This window comes from Ornithorhynchus anatinus, chromosome 20 (assembly GCF_004115215.2).
Source record: "Ornithorhynchus anatinus isolate Pmale09 chromosome 20, mOrnAna1.pri.v4, whole genome shotgun sequence".
Taxonomy (NCBI): Eukaryota; Metazoa; Chordata; class Mammalia; order Monotremata; family Ornithorhynchidae; genus Ornithorhynchus; species Ornithorhynchus anatinus.
In genome coordinates this window covers 8,172,835-8,193,467 of record NC_041747.1, presented here as the reverse complement: position 1 = coordinate 8,193,467, position 20,633 = coordinate 8,172,835, and the positions used below count along the sequence as shown (strand labels likewise).

Here is a 20,633-nt window from a genome sequence, read left to right as displayed (position 1 = left end):
GGAATGAATTCCAATGAATTTAATTGGAATAAATTCCGGGGGGGTGGGGGTGGGAGGGGACATTTCGAGAGTAGCGTCTCGGTCGGAATCCACATGCTACACATTTTGTTTAACTTGAACTTAATAGGGGACCTGGAGAATTTGACATTCTCAACTCCCATTTTCTTTTCCAAGTGGTATTTTTGAAATTCCAATGAGAAAAGGGTTTTCTCTAACACAAATGCAAGGGAAGGGGAGGTTTAAATCAGACCAATCTAACTTTAGTAAAAGATGAACTGTTTCATGTCAAGCAGTGAAAACTCCTCTTTGAATGCTGAATTTTGATCTAGGGTTGGGTGATAGTTCCCCAAAACAGGAAGGACATTTTGGAGATCAGAACAGACAGGATTTCCAGAATTTGTGTTGAGACTTATGTCTTTAGCTAAAACAATGGAGTGGCTGTCTAACAGGTTTACATTTGGGGCGGGGGGGGGAATCTATCTGCCTTTCTTTTCTCAAGTTGTGTAGAAATTAACAGTAATTGTCCTTTTGTATTCTCTTGTCTTTAGAACATGGTGTTTAGAAACACACCTGATTTTCTAACTTGCTCTTTCCCACAGTGCCCACAGTTAAGCGGCTACATTCTGTGGCTTGGTTCCCTTGGCCAAATCTGGGCTATTGCCTTAACTCTGGCCATGGAAATGCAGCCATCTGAGGTGAGAACAGGCCCAGCACAGGGCGGGAGGTGGAAAAGGAAAACTTCCTATTTTGAAAATAGATTCGAGGAGGAGGAGGGAACAGGGAAAGGAAGGTATTGGGGGATCAGTCAGGCCACTGAGTTACTGAACTTCCCCTCAGCCTTCTGTACTGTTCAACCAGGCAAATACTGGGCCGCAGTTTTGCTTCTTCCAGAATCCACCCTTGTTGGCTCTCCTCTAGCTCCCCCTGCTCCGCAAGCTGCTGTTCTGCACCCACTGGTGAGAGAGGGTCCCTTTTGGGTACCCTTTCCGACCTGCCCAATTCCCCCTTCTAGCAGGTCAGGAGGGGGCTTTCTCTAATTCACTAACTGTGAAATTGGGAGCAGACAAGAAAGCCAAAAGACTGCATTCCTTCAGCCCTGTTCTCATTAGCATGGAGGAGAGGCAGAGTGGGGATGGGGGTGAATGAAGGAGTTAGTGATACGGAGAGCACAAAAAGAGGGTCTGGAGAAACAGGGCACAGTAGCACTGCTGTGTCCTAACTAATGAGTGCCTTAGGTACTCCTGATCATTGGTTGGAAGGCATCTCTTTGAAGGTGTGAACTATTTTTATGAGTCACTGAGATGTGCTTCTGACTCTCCTTCTGTCCCTCGTCAGCTGATAACCTGGAGGCTGGGTGAGAAGCTAGGTTTCTATAGCTCCTTGTAAAGCTGTTTAATCTGTCTTGGAAGATAGCAGAATAACTTTTCTAGTTGTAGATAACCTTTTTTAAAATCTTGACCTGTTATTGAGACTGACATTTCTGCTAACAGCAAATTGTATTATGTTTGAAAGACAATCTTGGGTGAACACAGGTTATGGTGGAAGAGAGGAGCCTCAGCTGCCAGATAACTGGTTGAAAGACCATATTTAAAAACTTCTCAATGGCTTTTCAAAATACTTTACTCGTCTGTCCCTATCTAGTGCTGTTTTCAGTTTTTGTGCTTACAGTTCCCAAGCAACAGGTTCTGCAAACATAGCTCCTGGAAGCACTATTTACTCCTGTTGCCTGGGAGTTCAACCCTTTCTGGCTCTTTAACCTCTGCTCCTACATACACAACCGGACCAGGGTCTCTCTATAAGTTGGAGCTGGAAGCCCAGGAGTGCCAGTAGCTCCCGGTTCGCAGCTGAGGAGCAGAATGAGCAGTCAACAGCCGATCACTTTGAACGTAGGAGGGATGAAGTTCATGACCTGGCTGTCGACCCTAAAACAGTTCCCGGCATCCCGGCTGGCTCGCATGGTAGACGGCGGTGACCCAGAATTCAGGCTGGTGAATGGTCAGTTCTTCGTGGACAGGGATGGAGTTTTATTCAGTTACATCTTGGATTTTCTGAGAACCCACCTGCTTGCCCTGCCTGCAGATTTTTCAGATTATCTGAGGCTCCAAAGAGAGGTCGATTTTTACCGACTCGACCCCCTGGCTCGTCTCCTGAGCCAAAAGCACCTCCTGAAGCCGAGACCGGAGCTCTTGGAGGTGCGGTTCCTGTGCCAGGACACCAGAGCTTTTTTCCGGATCTTTGGTTCCAGCAGTCACACTGTAGAGGAACTCACAGGACGCATCACGGAGTTTTGGGAGCAGCCGTCTGCCCAGACCTGGAGCAGTGACTCGTCCCCTGCTCAGACAGCCTTGCTTCCTTTCCCTCCACAGAGGCCCTCCTACCACGACCTGATTTTCCGGTGTGGCACCGACAGCACTACGGGCGAGCAGGCTGAGGCCAGGTATTCCCTCCCCCAAGCTCCAGTGGATCTCTCCTCTGGCCCCATTTGCTGATGCTTTCCTCAATTTGATAGTCTCTTAAGCCTGAAATAATCACTCTTCTTCTTGGGAGCTTTCTGCCACTTAAAATGGTGCTTGGGGTGAGTCAGTGGCTGTTCCAACAAATGTGATTTCCATAGTTTAGTCCCAGTAAAAAACTGCCCCACTTGAGAGCTTCCTGTAGTCTACTGCCTAAAAATGGACTAGATTCTTCCACCCTTTCCACCCATCCTTTCTTTGATATGCTTCTTTCCTCCCTTGCCATTTATTTGCTCTCTTTTAGATTTAATGCGTTGACTTTATTGGTCTCTCATCACTTCTCTTTAGTTTCCGCTGGGGAACAGATGGGGTTTTGTGCTGAAATTGGATGTAAGATCCTCTTTCCTTCTTGGCACTTTGTTCCTTCCCAGAGGGTAAGGAGCAATTGAAGGAGAGAAGTTGCTCTACTGACTGTTCACTTCAGTCTTAGAAACATTATTTTTTTCCCTACCCTCTCTTTCTTTTACCAGGCCCTAAAGTCACCCTCATTATCATTTCTGTGACACTGTGGCTACCAAAGGGTGTTCTAGTCTTGCTCCTCCATACATGGGCAGACAAATAAAATAGTGCCTGTTTAACAATGTGGGCCCCTGAGAGTATTCTTTGTGAGTCCTGGACCCTCTCTTGTCTGACTTCCCAACTGGAAAATGGTTACGTTTCTCCCCAAAATTAGGAGATGTTGGCCTGAGCATTTTTAGTTGGCAGCAAAGGGGTTTGAACTTTTTATCAAACTAAGCAAAAATAGGGGGTTGATAGCATTGAGGGATATAGGAGATTCATTTTTCAAAGGGTAGAGATAATCTACTTTTTTGGTGCTCTCTGAAAAATAAAGATAAATATAAATTGAAAATTGCAGCAGAAAAATCCCAGGCACATAACAGAAGTCAGGTGAAAAGTCTGAATTAACTAAAGGCTCTTTTTTGTGCACTAGGAGGAGGAGGGAGAAAATCAGTGAAAAAATAAATGTAATAATAATGTTGGTATTTGTTAAGCGATTACTATGTGCAGAGCACTGTTCTAAGCACTGGGGTAGACACAAGGGAATCAGGTTGTCCCACGTGGGGCTCACAGTCTTAATCCCCATTTTACAGATGAGGTAACTGAGGCACAGAGAAGTTGTGACTTGCCCACAGTCACACAGCTGACAAGTGGCAGAGCTGGGATTCGAACCCAGGATCTCTGACTCCAAAGCCCATGCTCTTTCCACTGAGCCACGCTGCTTCTCATGTAAGATTAAGAAATTGAAATGGGTTCAGTTATAGTCGTATGGTTCCTATCTGTTCCATTTTTTTCCTGTTCAAAGATTGTTAATTTAAAAAATCTGTTGTGAAAATGCCACTCTCTGAGCCTCTTTCTCAGTTATTGGCACCAGAAGTTATTAAAAAATAAAAATCTCATGTTTCTGGCCAGTCAGTTTAATGGATGGATTTTCTAGAACACCAACTGGTGTCCAGGTTCTCCCTTTTTTTATTTTTTTTTTTCAGATCTTGTTCAGTTAAAGATGTTTTTATCTTGCCCGGTTCCCAGTCCTTTGCCTCGTGCCATTTATTCATTTCTGTGCTCATTTAAAGCAGAGGAAGAAGTCAGATAGACACCTCTTGTGATTACCTGAATAGTTCTCCACTAACCTGGGGGTTGTGTTCTTGGAGAACCTCACATTCAGTAAAACTCATACTGAAGTACTTGTGCTTTGACCACCTCCCATCCGTCTTTCTGACACTGCCCCATTGGGTCCTACCCATAGACACAGGGAAGTATTCCCTAATCCTTCGTTAGCATTTTATGCAAATCATGTAGTGAAAGTACACGTTATGGAAAAACTCGTTGCAGACTGTAGTCTCCAAGAATGTTCATCCTGTTGAGTTTAGGATTCGCAGAATGACTTTTAACTGTGGCTCAATGGGAAGATGAGAAAATCTTTTAAAATCCACGTATTGACAAATGTTTTGGCTTTCCACATACCAATCAGTGACTCTCTATTCCGTCCCTTCCTTGTGGTCCCCTGGGATCATTACCTCCAGCTCCTCAGGACTTGCCTCTTGCAGAAAATCAAGTTCCGTGGACTTAATGACTTCTTGCCCAAGTGTACTGCTGTGTAATTACTACCTATGTTATGTACCTTATGTATTGTATATGTGGAATTGATTTCCCCATTATAATGTCCTGATTAACAGTTATGTGGGTCCTAATGTTTTAATGTGAAATGTGTGTTTTAGGAGGGAGGGGCTTTTCCTACTGTTAAAATAAGTTGCTGTGTCTGGCATTTTACAATAAAAGAGACATTTATAGAAATGGACTCCCTAACTCAGCAGAGATTTGAACAGTTTCTTTGTTCCATCACCTTTAGACTACTGTAGTGAAAACTGCTGTCCCACATTGACTGTCCTGTTCAGTTCCTCCCTGAGAGCAGAGAGGAGGTTAGGATGCCTCTAAAACCTCTTCAACCTGTTTCAACTGCAAATAGTTCACATGGCCATGACGGACCAAGGAAGCCCAGTTGCCCCATGAAGGTCACCCCGGCCTGCCCTGGATGACGACAAAAAGATTCACTTAATGGGTTTCAGTGGGCAGAGGGACACTATCTGAAAGTGTGCCAACCCAAAGCGAGGCAGCGGGGTCATGTCATCTACACTAGTGTCAAATTTCCATTTTTGAGTGTGGGGAAGGGAAGGGGGCGGGTTTCAAGGAGCTGCCAAGCCAGAAACCTTTCCAGCCCTGAATGGAAACTCTCAGGTTTTGTCAGAACCAGCTATGAGCAAACAGCTCTCAAAGAGTGGTGGGAGTGGATCACTCCTATCCCTCTCATGGAGTTGGGGCAATTTGCCTAAATCATTTGGACTAGTTTTGTAGGCTATCTTGAATCAATTATCACAGTCCATTGCTTGGGTTAAGTTCTGGTGATCCTCAGAATTACAACATGATTGGTTCCTGAAAAATGGAGGCTTAAGTCAAAACCTAGGTTGGAACCAATTGTTTCATTGGAATAGTGTTAGAAAAGGGAGGTTGATTCTTAAAACAAGGGCAGATATCCCATTTGTAACAAAATCACCTAAAAACGTGTGCTCTATCAACTATAGATGAATAATATTAGTGTTTTTATATTATTAGAGGTTTCAAGATAGGACAGCAGACTTTTACTTCATTGGAAGTTAGACATGTCAATCCTCCCTGATGACACTGATTGACAATCAGGTAACTTTTCTATCTTACAATTTTAAAAACAGTTTCTCCATTTCCTTAAGGCTCTCGTGTACCCCCTCCAACACCAGTGTTCTGAAGCCAGGGTCATAAAGGAGCTGAAACTGGATGTAAATTTAGGTGCTTTCATTGTGGCTAGAGGCATCCTAAGTAAAGATTGTCAGTAAACAGTCACAACTTTTTATTCATAGGGAATTGAGTCTGAAAGTGCCAATAACATAACTACAATGTTATGAACCACTTGAGAGTAAAGGAATAAAATGAACTTTCTCACTATTAAAATGGGATTTTTTGCTGAGATACAGGGACTTTAAAAGCCACTAATGATGTCTTCTGCCTTAGGTATGTTTCTATAAACCCTGATGACCGGAAACTGATCAATGGGACCAACGTCCTAGGACTGTTGGTTGACACTTTATTGAAGGAAGGCTTTCACCTGATCAGTACCAGAACCGTGTCCTCGGAAGAAAACGTTGAGTGCTACAGCTTTGAGAGGATAAACAGGCCAGAAGCTGTGACGCTCAGTGAAGCCCAGAAGCCAGAAAATTATCCAGCAGCTACACCAGTGCAATCTCAGAAAAGGAAATGATTGAGGGCAAGGACAATTGCTTAAAAGCCTTAAAAATCACAACGGTTTGGTGTGGCATGTTGTGTGTGTGAGGGAGCAAGAAGTCCTGGGAGGAGGCATTAACCCTGGATGTTGGCGAACCCTCAGGACATGGCGAATTCCTAGTGGATTCCAACCAGCCCAGGCAAGGATCACCTCTGCTGGTGTGGCTGATAAGCACTGGCTATGTTTCTTATGATACTTTTCTTCCAAATAGTTTGCAGCTCTTTTAACATTCGACAATCAGATCTGACAGATCCCAAGGTGGGGGACTCATTGGCCCTATGACCTTACTCTGGCAATTTTCCAACTTCTCTGCTTCTCTTGTCCCCAGCCATGAAAAGAAACGCATCATCTAGTCCCGCTGGGGGCCCCTTGAGGTCAGGGATCATGTATATAGAACTAACTGCTTTGTTTTTTCCAACCTCTTACTGGGCTCTACATAATAGGCACTCAATAAATGCTATTGACTGCCTCGTGAGAGCAAGATTCTGTCCTGACAATCCTCTCACCAGATCCTGAGCAGAATTCAGTGAAATGGGAATATCTTGAAAATGGAAAAACTCTCTGTCACTTCCCCCATCTCCACCCCTCCAGAACATTGGAAAATGCTCATTTCATTCTTCCCACATGTTTTCCCAGTCCCAGTCCTGACCACCTCTCACTGTCACGGCCACTCTGTACCAGGGGTTTTTATTATCATTACTTCTATTAGTTTTCATTCTCTGCTCACCCCTTTTACCTTTTGGTGGCTCCCTTTTGGTGACTGGTGTATCATATCATCATCCTGAGAAGTAATTTGCTCAGACTACTAAACATTAGATTTTTATATTAAAGGGAGAAAGACCCAAAACTGAAAAGTGGCCAAACACACTTTAGTCAGGAAACATTCAACCTTTTGCTTTTCTATTGATGTATTTTTAGCCTGTCCACATATGCATTAAAGTATGACTTGCATTGTATGCTTCCAAATGCTTAGTATGGTGCTCTGCACATAGTAAATGCTCAATAAATACCACTGATTGATTGATTTTTAAAGTGTCCTTTGAAGCACGGATCTCTGTTAGTACACTCTACAGGCTCCCTGTGAATGGCATAGAAGGGAAGTGGTTAGTGAAAGACCACCACCAATGTAAGACCAATGAATTACTTTTTTGGCAAGTGAGACTGAGGCAGAAGTAGTAGGTAAGTGGAGGCAAATTAAGTCCCAGATCCTTGCCTGCTTTAGGAAAAATGTTTCAAATTTTTCGGAGGGACCTCAGCCTTCTTTCACAAACTCAGCTTTGCCTTTAAGCAGACCGGATTAGTTCATGTTTGCTTGTTGAATACCCTTCATTTGGACTTGAGCAAAGCTGTGGTGACATTTAATGCATCACACCTCCTCATCCATTTCCTTTCCATAAAACAAGGGGTTTAGAGAAACTGCTTATAGTTGTTCTCTTTCTCTCTTTCCCCCTCACCCCCAGCCTTGCTTTCCCCAGGGCTAAGCAGCCTGTGTTTCTTATAAGCCTGGAAGGTATCTGCCCTAGTAAAGATTTGTTGAAAGCCAAGCAAGGCTGTGGTATAGAATTCAGTTTTTGGATGCAATTACCACTTGTGAATTACAAATTGTTCCCAGGTCATGGTGAAACCAGTGCCGCTTTGGGCTCTCGTCCAAACTGATCTGACGTCAGAGGGCCGCAACGGGGGAAGAGTGAAATGATCACTGGAAAGCAGCCTGGGAACCATACATTACAGACTCTCTCATAACCTCCTACTCCTAATGGTTCTCATTTGTTTGGTGCAGTTGCATCCGCCAAACTTTTGCTCTGCTTTATAAACTTTATTTGTATTGATTTTCAATAATAAACAATGGAAATGGCCACATTAAAAAATGTACATCACAAGGGACCTCCCAGAAAAAATAAGAGTAGCACTGAGAACCCCTGCCACATATGGTCCCTGGTTCCCACCACACGCTATAAAGCTGTCCCAGTCAGAGCAAGCCTAGTAGTGCACAAGCCCCTAGGGAATAAAGGATTTAAACACAATGAGAGAGGGTGGAGAGATGCTGCTGAGGTATTTTCAAGCTTCTGAAACTTGAACCAGTCAACTTTTTTTCTCTGGCCTTGTCCAAAAAATAGGCCGAGAACTGGGAGGCCTGCTATTGGTCCCACAGAACCCTTCGGTATGGGTGGAGATGGAAGAATAGGTCTTGACTTTTAATGAGACTGCTATCTCCCTCCACATGCCTCTTCAGTTAGTGGGATCTAGAAAATGTCATTAGACCTGTGGATTGGAGTGAAAGCCTTTAGAAACTCGGTGGGTTAGTAGGTGAGTCAACAGGTATGGTACCAAAGAAAAAAGTAACTGTTGAACAGAAAAGGGCCTTTGGCACCTAAAACTTAAGTGTTGTTAGCCTAGGACTTCCAGAGGAAATCTAGGCAAAATCTGGCATTAAGAGATGGGTTTCATTATAAGTGCTTAGTACAGTGCTTTGCACACAGTAAGTGTGCAATAAATACGAATTGGACAGAACACCGTACTTGGGAGAATACAAGAGTAGCAAGACCCTTGTAAGTATTTTAATGCATGTCTCTCCTGTTGAGAGTGTACGCTTGTGGGCAGCGAATGTTTCACTTTGTTATTCCATACTTCCCAAGCATCTAATTAATGGACCTCACCGAATAGGTGCTCAGTAAATTATGCTACTACATGTTCCCTACCCTCAGGGAACCTTCCATTTATTTTGAGATCGTGAAAGGCAGAGGAAAAACAAAGGTAAAGCTGGAAGCCATACAAATACATCGGGATAAAACAGCTGAAAAAATAACTAGAGATAGAAATATATAAATAGAATGGAACCTTCTGGTTTCTTCTACAGCACCCCCTTCTCCTACCCCCTCCCCAGCATTATTTCCCCATCAAGGAATCTCAAAAGCCTAGGGGCTTTGTTTTATATCCACTACCTACTGAATCCTGGCCTGTACCTCCCTAGCTCTCTCTCTTAAATTGAAAATCCCTCATGACCTTGCTGCTGCAACTCTTGAAAACTCTGCCTTGTGGCTACTTCCAACATCCTGTCATTCCATAACTGTCAAAGATCAGTCTTCAGTTAACAAGATGGAAGGTGAGTATTTTCAAGCCACCGCTAGAGTTCTTAGCTGGGTCAGTTAGTCTACCAACAAGTGTTTATTGAGCATCCGCAGGGCAAGTTATACCAGGATCAGGAGACAGCACACCTGCTAAAAATACAGGCATTGCCACAGGGCCAGTCTTCAGATTTTTTGTTTTGTTTTAAATGGCACAAAATAAGCACCTAAATACCATAAAAATGGTATTTGTTAAACACTACGTGCTAGGCAGTGTAGTAAAAACTGAGGGAGATAGAGGATAATACGGTTGGACAGTATCCAACACAGGGCTCAAAGTCTTAATCCCCATTCTACAGATAAGATAATTGAGGCACAGAGAAGACAAGTGACTTGCCCAAGCTCACACAGCAGACAAGTGGGGGGTATCCAGAATTAAAACTCAGGTCCTCTGAGTCCCAGGCCCATGCTCTTTCCATTAAGCCACAAAGCTCCTCCTGTTCGCAAACCAAAAAAGATCACTCCTATCTTCATTTTGGAAGTAATAGAGTCTTCAGATTCTATTCCAAATGAACTCATTTACATTATTGGCTGGTAAAAATCCTCTTTAGGACCTAGAGAATGGTTGAGGAGGTTTACAGCACAGGCAGAACCCCACCCAAAAGATGACTACATCTTGACTGTATGTGATGGGAACTGGAAAAACCTTGCAAATGAGATTGAATTGAATCAACAGAAAATCAAAGTCAAAGCACTAGTGACTGTCCCCAGCCATACACTGTGGAACCTTACTGAAAAGAAACAAGGGTCCACTAGAGCTCAGAGTGTTTCAGCACTGCCAAGGTGAAGTTTTTGTTTGTTTACAACAAAGTCTGGCAAACACAGTGTTCAGATTATTTGAAAAAGCCATAATACTTCTCATACACTACATAAAATGGGCCAATATAGAACGTGGTCTGTGGTGCTGCTTGCAAAGATGTTTAACCTCGCTCGTTTAGAAACACTCTACTGTATACCTCACCCTCTTTTCTACTCTCCCGGAACCTCACTAGCCCTTTCATAGGCACTTATATGAATGAACAGCCTTTTATTTTGTCTCATTTCAAGGTCTTTTAACTTACCAAAGAACTGCACTTTCTTACCCAACCTCAACCGTTTTCTTCGTAACTCTGTCGTACTCTCCCAGGCGCTTACTAAGAACTCGAAGAGAAGTGCTCATTAAATACCATCGATTAATAGTGTTCCATTGATTTCTAAAAGGCTAATTTCCAAAGGCGACTGCCTCTGAACCAAGTGATTTAGTAAATAATTGTGGTATTTGTCAAATGCTTACTATGAGCCAAGCGTCAAGCACTGTACTAAAGCAAAATGTGAATCAGAGTCCCTGTCCCAGAATTTGGAACATCCCAGCTCAGGGGGAGGGAAAAGCCAGTGCTGGGAAGGGGCAGGAGTAAGAGTCAGGGGACTGAGTGTAAGTTGCAGGCTGATGGAAACAGAGAGAAAATAGAAGGATGGTGGCAAACTTTTTTCTTCTACCCATAATTAAAGTAATGAATTTAAATATTTCAAGTTTTATTTTTCAATTATTTCTTCAAATATACGTAGGGACTTAGAGAAAGTCAAGTTTAAGTGGCGTATTCTCTTAACTGGAAGTATCAAAACAAGACAACGTAACAGTTTTTTTTGGATATAGAAGGTTCTTATTTTCGATCGGCAAAAATGCTCAGTGAAGAGAAGAGTCCAAAGGTAAGGGCTCCCAGAGAAGGAAGTCCCATATGCATCAAAATCTGAAATCTGCAGTAGGGAGACAACAGTCCGGGAGTCCTTAGATGAGCTAAATAAAGCGGCTCGCTTAAGATAGAGGAGCTGGAAGGAGTTGTTGCCGGCCGCTTCCCTGGAGCTGCTGGGCCCCCTGCTGTTGGTGGGAAGCCACAGCAGAACCAAGGAAATCCAATCCAGACTGGCAGGGGCAAAAATCCAATCCTGGCTCACCAAGGCCTGCCCAGGGACGGATGAGCTCACTGGCCGCCACTCTAAGAGCTCGTCGAAGCTGAATCAATTCCCTGCAAACACAAGGGACTATAGAGAAGCAGTGGCTCAGTGGAAAGAGCCCGGACTTGGGAGTCAGGGGTCATGGGTTCGAATCCCGACCCTGCCACTTCTCAGCTGTGTGACTGTGGGCAAGTCACATCACTTCTCGGTGCCTCAGTTACCTCATCTGTAAAATGGGGATTAACTGTGAGCCTCACGTGGGAGAAACTGATGACCCTGTATCTCCCCAGCGCTTAGAACAGTGCTCTGCACATAGTAAGTGCTTAACAAAGACCAACATTAGGGCAGCGTCGGACTGAGACACCCTGGTTCCTCAAACCTCCCAAGGTCTGAGCCATGTGTTAAATAATAATAATAATAATCACGTTGGTATTTGTTAAGCGCTTATTACATGCAGAGCACTGTTCTAAGCGCTGGGGGAGATACAGGGTCATCAGGTTCTCCCACATGAGGCTCACAGTCTTCATCCCCATTTTACAGATGCGGTCACTGAAGCACAGAGAAGTGAAGTGACATTCACACAGCTGACAAGTGGCAGAGCCAGGATTTGAACCCATGACCTCTGACTCCCAGGCCCGGGTTCTCTTCACTGAGTCACGCTGCTTCTCTAAATGACATGGGGGCAGTACTGCCTTCTCATTCCTGAATTAACATTTTCACTCCAGGGAAATGTAATAATAATAATAATAATAATGGCATTTGTTAAGTGCTTCCTATGTACAAAGCACTGTTCTAAGCACTGGGGAGGATACAAGGTGATCAGGTTGTCCCACCTGGGGCTCACAGTCTTAATCCCCATTTTACAGATGAGGTAACTGAGGCACAGAGAAGTGAAGTGACTCACCCAAAGTCACACAGCTGACAAGTGGCGGAGATGGGATTTGAACCCATGACCTCCTGGACTCCCAAGCCCGGGCTCTTTCCACTGAGCCATGCTGCTTTTTAAAACTGATGAAGACTACGAATTATGATGTGGTTTCCTCTCCATAATATCTAACTTTTCAAATTAGAATAACAACTGCAGCACTTAAGCGCTAATTGGCAAGCACTGTGTTACTTGCTGAGGTAGAAAGAGTACAGTCAGAACAAACACAGTCCCAGTAACCCGTAGGGCTCACAGTCTAATTAAGGGAGAATTATTTAATCCTCATTTTCAGAAGAGGAAACTGAGGCACAGTGAAGTTAAATGACTCACCCGAAGTCACAAGGAAAGCAAGTGAAAGAGGGAGGATTAGAACCCAGGTATCTTGGCTCCCATACCTGTTCTCTTTCCATGAGGCCATGTTGCCTTATCTTTTGATACTATGAGTGGAGTCCAAGTTTAACCAAGTTTTAAACTCTTTCATAAGTAATCAATTAAAATGGCTAATTTCCTCCTTTCTAATGGATTTCTGATTCTTATGATCTGAAATTTATTTAAACAAAACATAGGATTGGAATCAAATCATACCACTCTTACACATCTTTGGACTTGACTAAAACCATGCAATCCCTTGAAGATTTGATAGGTAAAGAAACAGCTAAAGGAACTCCTCCAAAGAGGGAAAAGAGTAGATAACTCCCAGAAAAAAACAGATCTTTTCAAAAAGCCAAATAATGGGCAGTACAGTCTATTGTAGGTATTTTTCAGACTTCATGGCCCCATGCTTATATTTGCCCCAAATGCACATTAAAATCTGCACTATTTTAAATGGAAAGAACTACCATGGAGTTGTGATCCTAATATTTCTACTCATGAAGTGTGGAAATTTGGGGGCTTTAGGTGTGCTATAAATCTACCAAACAATTAATCAATGGCATTTGTTGGGTGCTTGTGAGAGTACGGAGCACTGCAGTACACAACAGATTTGAAAGATACTTTCCCTTCCCACAACAAGCTTTAAGTCTAGACGGTTGCTTAATAGTCTGCCTACTATCAGTTTCATAGGTATAACTGAGATGCTTATAAAGTTATTATCTTTTGATGTGGATATAACCCACATATTTGATAATGTGATTTAAAGAAAATTTTCTGGTGTTGAGTTAGAAGCACATCAGTTTGGTCTGTGATAAGTATTTTCCCACAGACAAGGCTATGCACTAAAGAACAAAGAACTCTTGAAATATTCCCCTTTCTCCAGTCAAGCAGAATGAAGATATTTTGCACCTGGGTTTTACTGCCTCAAACTGAAAAAATTATGAATGATGAGTAACCAAAGAGAGGATGCATGAAAGACAACATCTGTCTTTGAGGTTCATAAATACATATAAAACAGTGACTGATATTTTTAAAAAATCAACATGATTAATTTTCAAATGCCCTTCATTATGGCTATTCCAAATACACCACTATATAAAAACTGTAAGAAAGACCAAGTCAATTGACTCTTATGTAAATTATCTTTATTAATAGAAAGGTCAGGGAATATTCCTTGGCAAATTCAAACATCAACATTTCAAAGACTAATTGAAGTACAAAGATTTCACCATAAATTCACTTGGATTTTGATTAGACTATGGTTACTTATTTTAACTTTAAAAACACTGACAAAACTGCTTTCAGTTGTTGCAGGCTGAATATTTTGAGAATTGCCATCAATATCCAATATCTCTTGAGATGCTTCGCTCAGTCTTAACAGGGCCCTCCTTGGAGGAGCCTTTTCTGCAGTTAACAAATTTGGCAGGGTTTTTTTTTGCTTCACTCAAGTCTAGCATCATTATGAATGCTTGAGGTGGTGTTTGCCCCAAGACCAATCACAGGGTCCCTCAAATTTCAATGGGCTGGAAGTTCTTACCTCTCACTGCCATCTCATGTAGCTTTCCTATAAGCTTTGGTTGTCAGGTTTAAGACTGAAACCACTCAAGAGAATTTTAAAATCTACCTGAACAGGGGAACAAGTGGCATTAGCAAAATTCAACGTGCAGGGCTTTTAAATGAATTGATTTATTTAGAGAATATGCCCACATTCTCTTGTAAAGTACCACACCCTATTAATTAAGGTAAAACTTGACATTTCCACTAACAGTTTGCAGTTTTCTATGCGTTTGCTTTTCCATTGCTTCAGAAAGATTTTATGGGGTTATTAAATAAAAGTTATAATGATTTTATTTTGGTTTACTGTGACTTTTCCTCTCATCTGGTTTCAATTGTTTGATGTTTGTCTTTAGCTTGTTAAAAATATTTATGTAATGCCCATGTCAGTAGGTTAAGAAAACTTGGAGAAACTGCCACATTTTAGTATGGGTGGCAGATGGCTTTACAATTTCTTTATCTAAACATTTGGAACACTAGTTGTCTGATCTCTCTTGGGTTAACTTCTCACTATCTATTTTAACGAGGTGGTGAACATGGTATCAGTGGAGTTGTTTGGCATCAACTTGAAGGAATTTAAATGAAAAAAAAACACCAGGGATTTTTCTGACATGGCACAATAAAGGAAAATGTGAATTTTTTTTTTTGAATTTGAGGAGTCTGAAAGTGGTAATGAATTACACAACAAAACAAATTCACAGGGCTAGAAGCCCACACATTCTTCTAATCTAATATATAACTTTTGGTCCTATTGTGAGCAGGCCACTTAAGGCCAGGCAAACAACTTGTCAGAATATAAACCCGACCAAAAAAACACTTAAGCCACATTTGACCTGTTTTTTTTCTTCAGGTGATGGTTTGGAGGCCCTGAATTATATTATACATTATAAATCTCCATTTAGATGAGCTCTCATTTGGTGATGTATTTTTTCACATTCAAGAATCTGAGATGCCGAAAACCATTAATAAGAAATGTTTACAGGAGTATGGAAACAAAAACAGCAGCTTGATTCCTTAATCAATTGTATTTATAGGGTGCTTACTGTGTGTAGAGCACTGTACTAAGCACTTGGGAGAGTACAAGAGTTGGTAGACACATTGCCTGCTCACAGTGATCTTACGGTCTAGAAGGAGAGACAGACATTAATAAAAATAAACTATGGATTTGTACATCAATGCTGTAGGGCCGAGGGAGGGGTGAATAAAGAGTGCAAATCCAAGTACAAGGGTGACAGAAGGGAGTGGAAGAAACGGGAATGTAGGCCTTGGGGAAGGCCTCTTGGAGATGTGCCTTTGATAAGGCTTTGAAGGTGAGGAGAGTAACTGTTGGATATGAAGGGGGAGGGAGGTCTAGGCTAGAGGCAGGACATGGACAAGACGTCAGTGATAGACTAGATAGACAAGATTAAGGTACAGTGAGTAAATTGGCATTAGAGGACCAAAGTGTGTGGGCTGGGTTAATCCCTCCTGATAACATTTCCCACCTTTTGCTCTTCTTCTCATTTGGCAAAGCACATAATAGCTGGCTAAAATAACATGAAGAATTCCATGATTACTTTGGTCTTCCTACAATTTGGAGATTATGCATTTGGACCTGGACCCTTTGAGTGCTTGATATTCACCCCGCCCTCGGCCCCACAGAATTTACATTCATATCCATAATTTACTTTAATGTCTGTCTCCCCCCACTAGACTGTAAGCTCCTGGTGGGGAGGGAATGTCTAACCCTGTTTTGCTGCCCAAGCACTCAGTACAGTGCTCAGCTCACATTAAGCACTCAATAAAAACCACTGATTGATTATGCCTGAAGTATCTAAATAGTATTTACTATTTAATTTTGGAAGTTACTCTTGGATTAATTTGGGCAGTGATACTATTACATTCACTGAACACTTCAGTGAAATATTACTTGATGTAAAAATTAGGGGCAATAAAGAACGTTAATTATTTCTTTTGGAAACTTTATGTGTTACTTTAACCAGAGGTTCTTGTGGTTATAGACCCACACAACTACTGTTTCATCATACAAATTCTGACCTAAATGCTATGAGAGATTATGTGATACTAAGTTAGGAATGAAGGACTTGAACAAAACACTATTTTAGATTTTAACAGAACCTAAAAGTAGTAAAGCATATATGAAAATACATAAATCCACATACAAAGAACTATATGCTTCAGAGCAGACTGTTTCCTCTGTAAGAATTTTGAGATCACATTAATGAAAAACAAGAGTTTCACAAGCATACATTTTTCTAATATTAATAACTCATATTCCACAAACTGTATATTTACAAATATATTGGGATTGTAATTAAGCTGATTGGCTTTGACTTTAAAATTATTAATATTTTCATAAAAGGTACTTATGTCTTGTGAAATAGTTGAACAAATATTTATCTGCTTCAAAGGCACAAACATACTTATAATTATTTTCTCACACTCAATAATGGAAATGTAGGTTTGGATTGGCTTAGGGATGATTCCGGGGTCTTGATTTACTCACCTTTTCTCCGTAGCACAATCCTAATGTCCAATTTTCCTAACACCTGTGACCACACACCATCAACTAAGCACCAAAAATCTCAAAAGCTTGGTGCATGTGTGTGTGTGCATCTTCCTTAATTTACCTCTCACATTCAATCCATTCCCATGTCCTGCAAACTCTTTCTTAATATTTCAGAGCCACCTCCTCCTCTTGAAAGAAAAATCAAGCTAGAAGATCCAAATGTTAACAGCCTCCTTATTGGTTTCCCAGAATCTAGCTTCTCCCCTCTTCAATCTATTTTACATACAGCTGCACCTATTATCTTTCTAAAATGCCAATGAGTGCATATTACTCCAGAGCTGGAAGCTGAACTGGCAGAAACTAGTCTCCGGAGTAAGAAAAAGCTTTGGAATGAGGGTTTCAAGGCAGTACCCCACCTTCAGACCTCATCATCTCTTTGGCCACCAGCAACTGAGACTGACTCTTCCATTTTACTTTGCCCAAGAACCTGGGAGAGCATACGCAGCATCTTTTTCAATGTTTGGCCATAACCCCTGGAAATTCACTTGCCCCTGGGATATGGGGACCATTGGTTTTCAGGTTATGTAATTTTTTTTAACTTTCAGGATTGCGTTACTCACCTATCAAAACCATTCCATGCCTTTCCATGGCTTCTCACATAAAACCAAAGCTCTGAATCACTGTTAGAGCTCCCTCATACCACCGCTGATGTTCTCTGCTTCTCCTGATCAATCAATCGTATTTACTGAATGCTTACTGTGTGCAGAGCACTGTATTAAGCAGTTAGAAAAGTGCAACAGAGTTAGTAGATGTGATCGCTGACCACGAGAAGCTTGTCTACAGGGGGACAAAGGCATTAAAATGCATTACAGATAGGGGAAATGGAGTCTAAAGATATTTACATAAGTGCTATGGGACAGCCAAGTACAGAGTCGACACAGTGGGGAGGATGGATGGGGAAATGGGGCCTTAGTTAAGCAAGGTCTATAGGAGGTAATGTGATGTGATTTTAAGAGGGTTTTGAAGTGGTGGACTGTCACATATGAGTGGGGAGGGAGTCCAGGTCCAAGGAAGGATGTGGGCAAGGAGTTGGTGGAGGGGAGAAGGAGGTAGAGAGAGAATAGGTTGGTGTTAGGGGAGTGGAGTATGCTGGCTGGGCTGCAGTATGAAATCAGCCAGATAAGAGAAGGAGAAAGCTGATTTAGTGCCTTAATCCTACGTACACCCCTCCTATGTTTTCAATCTTTTCCTTTCATCTCTCCTTCCTCTGATCCACTGTACAAGCCCTCCCCTTCTCAGCTTTTGCCAACCTTGCTCCTCTCCTCCTTCAAAACTTCAAAGCCCTCTAAAGAGCCACCTCTTCCTTAAGACAATTTTTCATTAATCCCCCTCACCATCCTGGTCATGCCACCTCCTCAAAACTTACATATTTGTTTACCCTTGTCCGTTGTTTTTATCTATTCTCACATGTACTTAAGTCAAGCATAACAAACTTGCATTCCATGGGCTGTTTACGGCCCACTGTGAGAATGGCTGCAGCCCACATGGAACAGCTGCTTTAGACAGAGGCTAGTCTGTCACACTTTCCCTGTCGGTAGCCCAAATGCTTGCTCTTATCCTGGTTGAAGGGGCTTGGGTTCCTGGTGAGCAGTCCCTAGCAGTGGCAGCAGTGGCCTCCAGCCTATAGCAGTAGTGACCAACTGGGCTGCCGGCAGAAGCGATGACGGGGTGGCAGATTTGGCTGCATCTCTCTCCACCAGCTTCTGAGGGGAAAATCATCTGGTGAGTGTCTATGCGCAGACTTGTGAGTGCAGGGGTGTGTGTTCATTTATCTCGCTGCCTCTTGTCCCCTTTCTTGCCTTTTTCTTCTCACAATCATAGACTATTGTCCCTGCCCCCATGGAAACCCCACTCGTTATCATGGGATCGCCAAGAAATATGGCCATATGTACCAATTTCATTTCCTTTCATTCTGCAGGGAACACCCCCCGCCTTTACACTCTTAATGGATCCATAAAACGGAGGGCTAAGCAAACAAGTGCTAAATGAAAGCCCTTCTCCTCAACCCAGGCAGAGCTTTTCTTAACGCGTGCTAGTATTAGTATTTATTGATCACTCACTTGGTACAATACACTGCACTAAATGCTTAGGAAGAACAAAACAAAGAAGTGACCCATTCCCTTCCCTTAGACTCTAAAGGGGGACCAAAAAACATTCACAAATAGTCATGATACGTACCCTATGTGTATACAAAAGCAGGGCTAACAAATTCACAAATGCTAGGGTTTATAAGACTTGGAGAGCTGGGAATTAGCTGGGAAAGGTGGGATTTGGGAGGGTTAAGGAGGGCTTTGAATGTTGGGGAAAACTGGGGTTTGCTGGTATTGCTTACCCCCTCCCAGGCCCACAGGACTTATGTACATATCTGTAATTTTATTTATTTGTATTGATGGTGCCAGTCTCCCCTCCTCTGGACTGTAAGCTCATTGTGGGCAGGGAATGTTACTGTTTGTTGTTGTGGTGTACTTTCCCAAGTGCTTAGTACAGTGCTCTGTGCTCAGTAAATACAATTGAATGAATTGAGTCAATTCCAGAGCCACTGCTGCTTCCTGGCTTGTGCTCCTGGAGAGTGGTGGCTCCCTGACTCCAAATGATGATAATAATAATAATGTTGGTATTTGTTAAGCACTTACTATGTGCCAAGCACTGTTCTAAGCGCTGGGGTAGATACAGGGTAATCGGGTTGTCCCACATGAGGCTCACAGTTAATCCCCATTTTACAGATGAGGTAACTGAGGCACAGAGAATTTAAGTGACTTGCCCAGTCACACAGCTGACAAGTGGCAGATCCAGGATTCGAACTCATGACCTCTGACTCCCATGCCCGTGCTCTTTCCACTGAGCCATGCTGCTTCTCTAGTTCCTGTCCTACCCTGCTCCTGCCCTGACCACGGATACAATCCCCACTGACTTCCTCTGTCTCTTCCCAACCCAACCTCCACCAAAAGCACTGCAGTCACCTGCTCCACCTTGTAGCACTCTGGGGTGTGGGAGGCCAGAGAATTGTAGCCAAGTGAAAATGTATAAAGTAACTGCCATTAAAATGTAAGAGCTAAAAGCACTAAAAGAGGGGAGTCCCTGTATTTAATAATGCATCATCTGCACTACTGACCTATCCACAGGACTGAGTTTGAAATGCCTGGTTCAGATATTGTACGATCATCACTTAAAATGTGCTTGGCCTCCCCATCAGATTAAGCAGCCCACAAGTGGGAACTGTGATTTAAGATTTTTTCCAATATTTTCCTTAATTACCTAGTAGAGGGCTCTGCACTCAGTATAGATACTACTGTTGCTGATGCTAATAAAAAAAGCAATGGATGATTCATGCATTCCACCCCCCCACCCAGACCCCTACTGTGTCCCAAAATAATTTCCGTTCTCCTATCTGTTGTAGCTGATTCCTGTTGGGATGGGACTGCAGGCAAAAGGACCATGGAAGGGGCTAATCACCGACTCCACTCCCAGCTTTTTGGTCTGCCTACTGCAACCTCATTTCCAAAGACACAAATTGAAGCCTAAATCTTAAGGAAGAGAAATCAGCCATTGGCATGCTGCCTCCTGCCTGCCAAGTCAATGCCTACCACAGCCACTTTCTGGAAACAAAGACAACGGAGGTGGGGAAAGCAAGGAAAAAAAATTCCACAACTCTATACTCTTCTCACCACAACCCTAGCAGAGTACTCCATTTAGCTCACCCCTACCAATTCAATCCCTGCCATTCACACTTTTCTCTAGTGTCCTGTCCCCGCCCCCCCTCCCCCATTATGGGGAGGGAAACTGTCTGCTAATTCTGTTGTATAGAACTTTCCCAAGTGCTTAGTACAGTGCT

At 42.6% G+C, this 20,633-nt stretch overlaps 1 protein-coding gene across 2 annotated transcripts; it reads left to right on the top strand.

Moving 5' to 3' along the window:
- The first annotated feature begins 15 nt into the window (after positions 1-15).
- On the top strand, positions 16-7,349 carry KCNRG (potassium channel regulator). Of its 2 annotated transcripts, XM_007668591.3 has the most exons (3): positions 16-2,437; positions 5,622-5,705; positions 6,054-6,146. In XM_007668591.3, exons 1-2 carry the CDS (start codon positions 1,857-1,859, stop codon positions 5,683-5,685), a joined length of 645 nt encoding a protein of 214 aa, XP_007666781.1. In that variant the 5' UTR covers positions 16-1,856; the 3' UTR covers positions 5,686-5,705; positions 6,054-6,146. The 2 variants fall into 2 exon arrangements, with proteins under 2 accessions (XP_007666781.1, XP_001513719.1); XM_001513669.4 differs by lacking the exon at positions 5,622-5,705 and having other exon boundaries at positions 6,054-7,349.
- Positions 7,350-20,633: the final 13,284 nt, after the last annotated feature.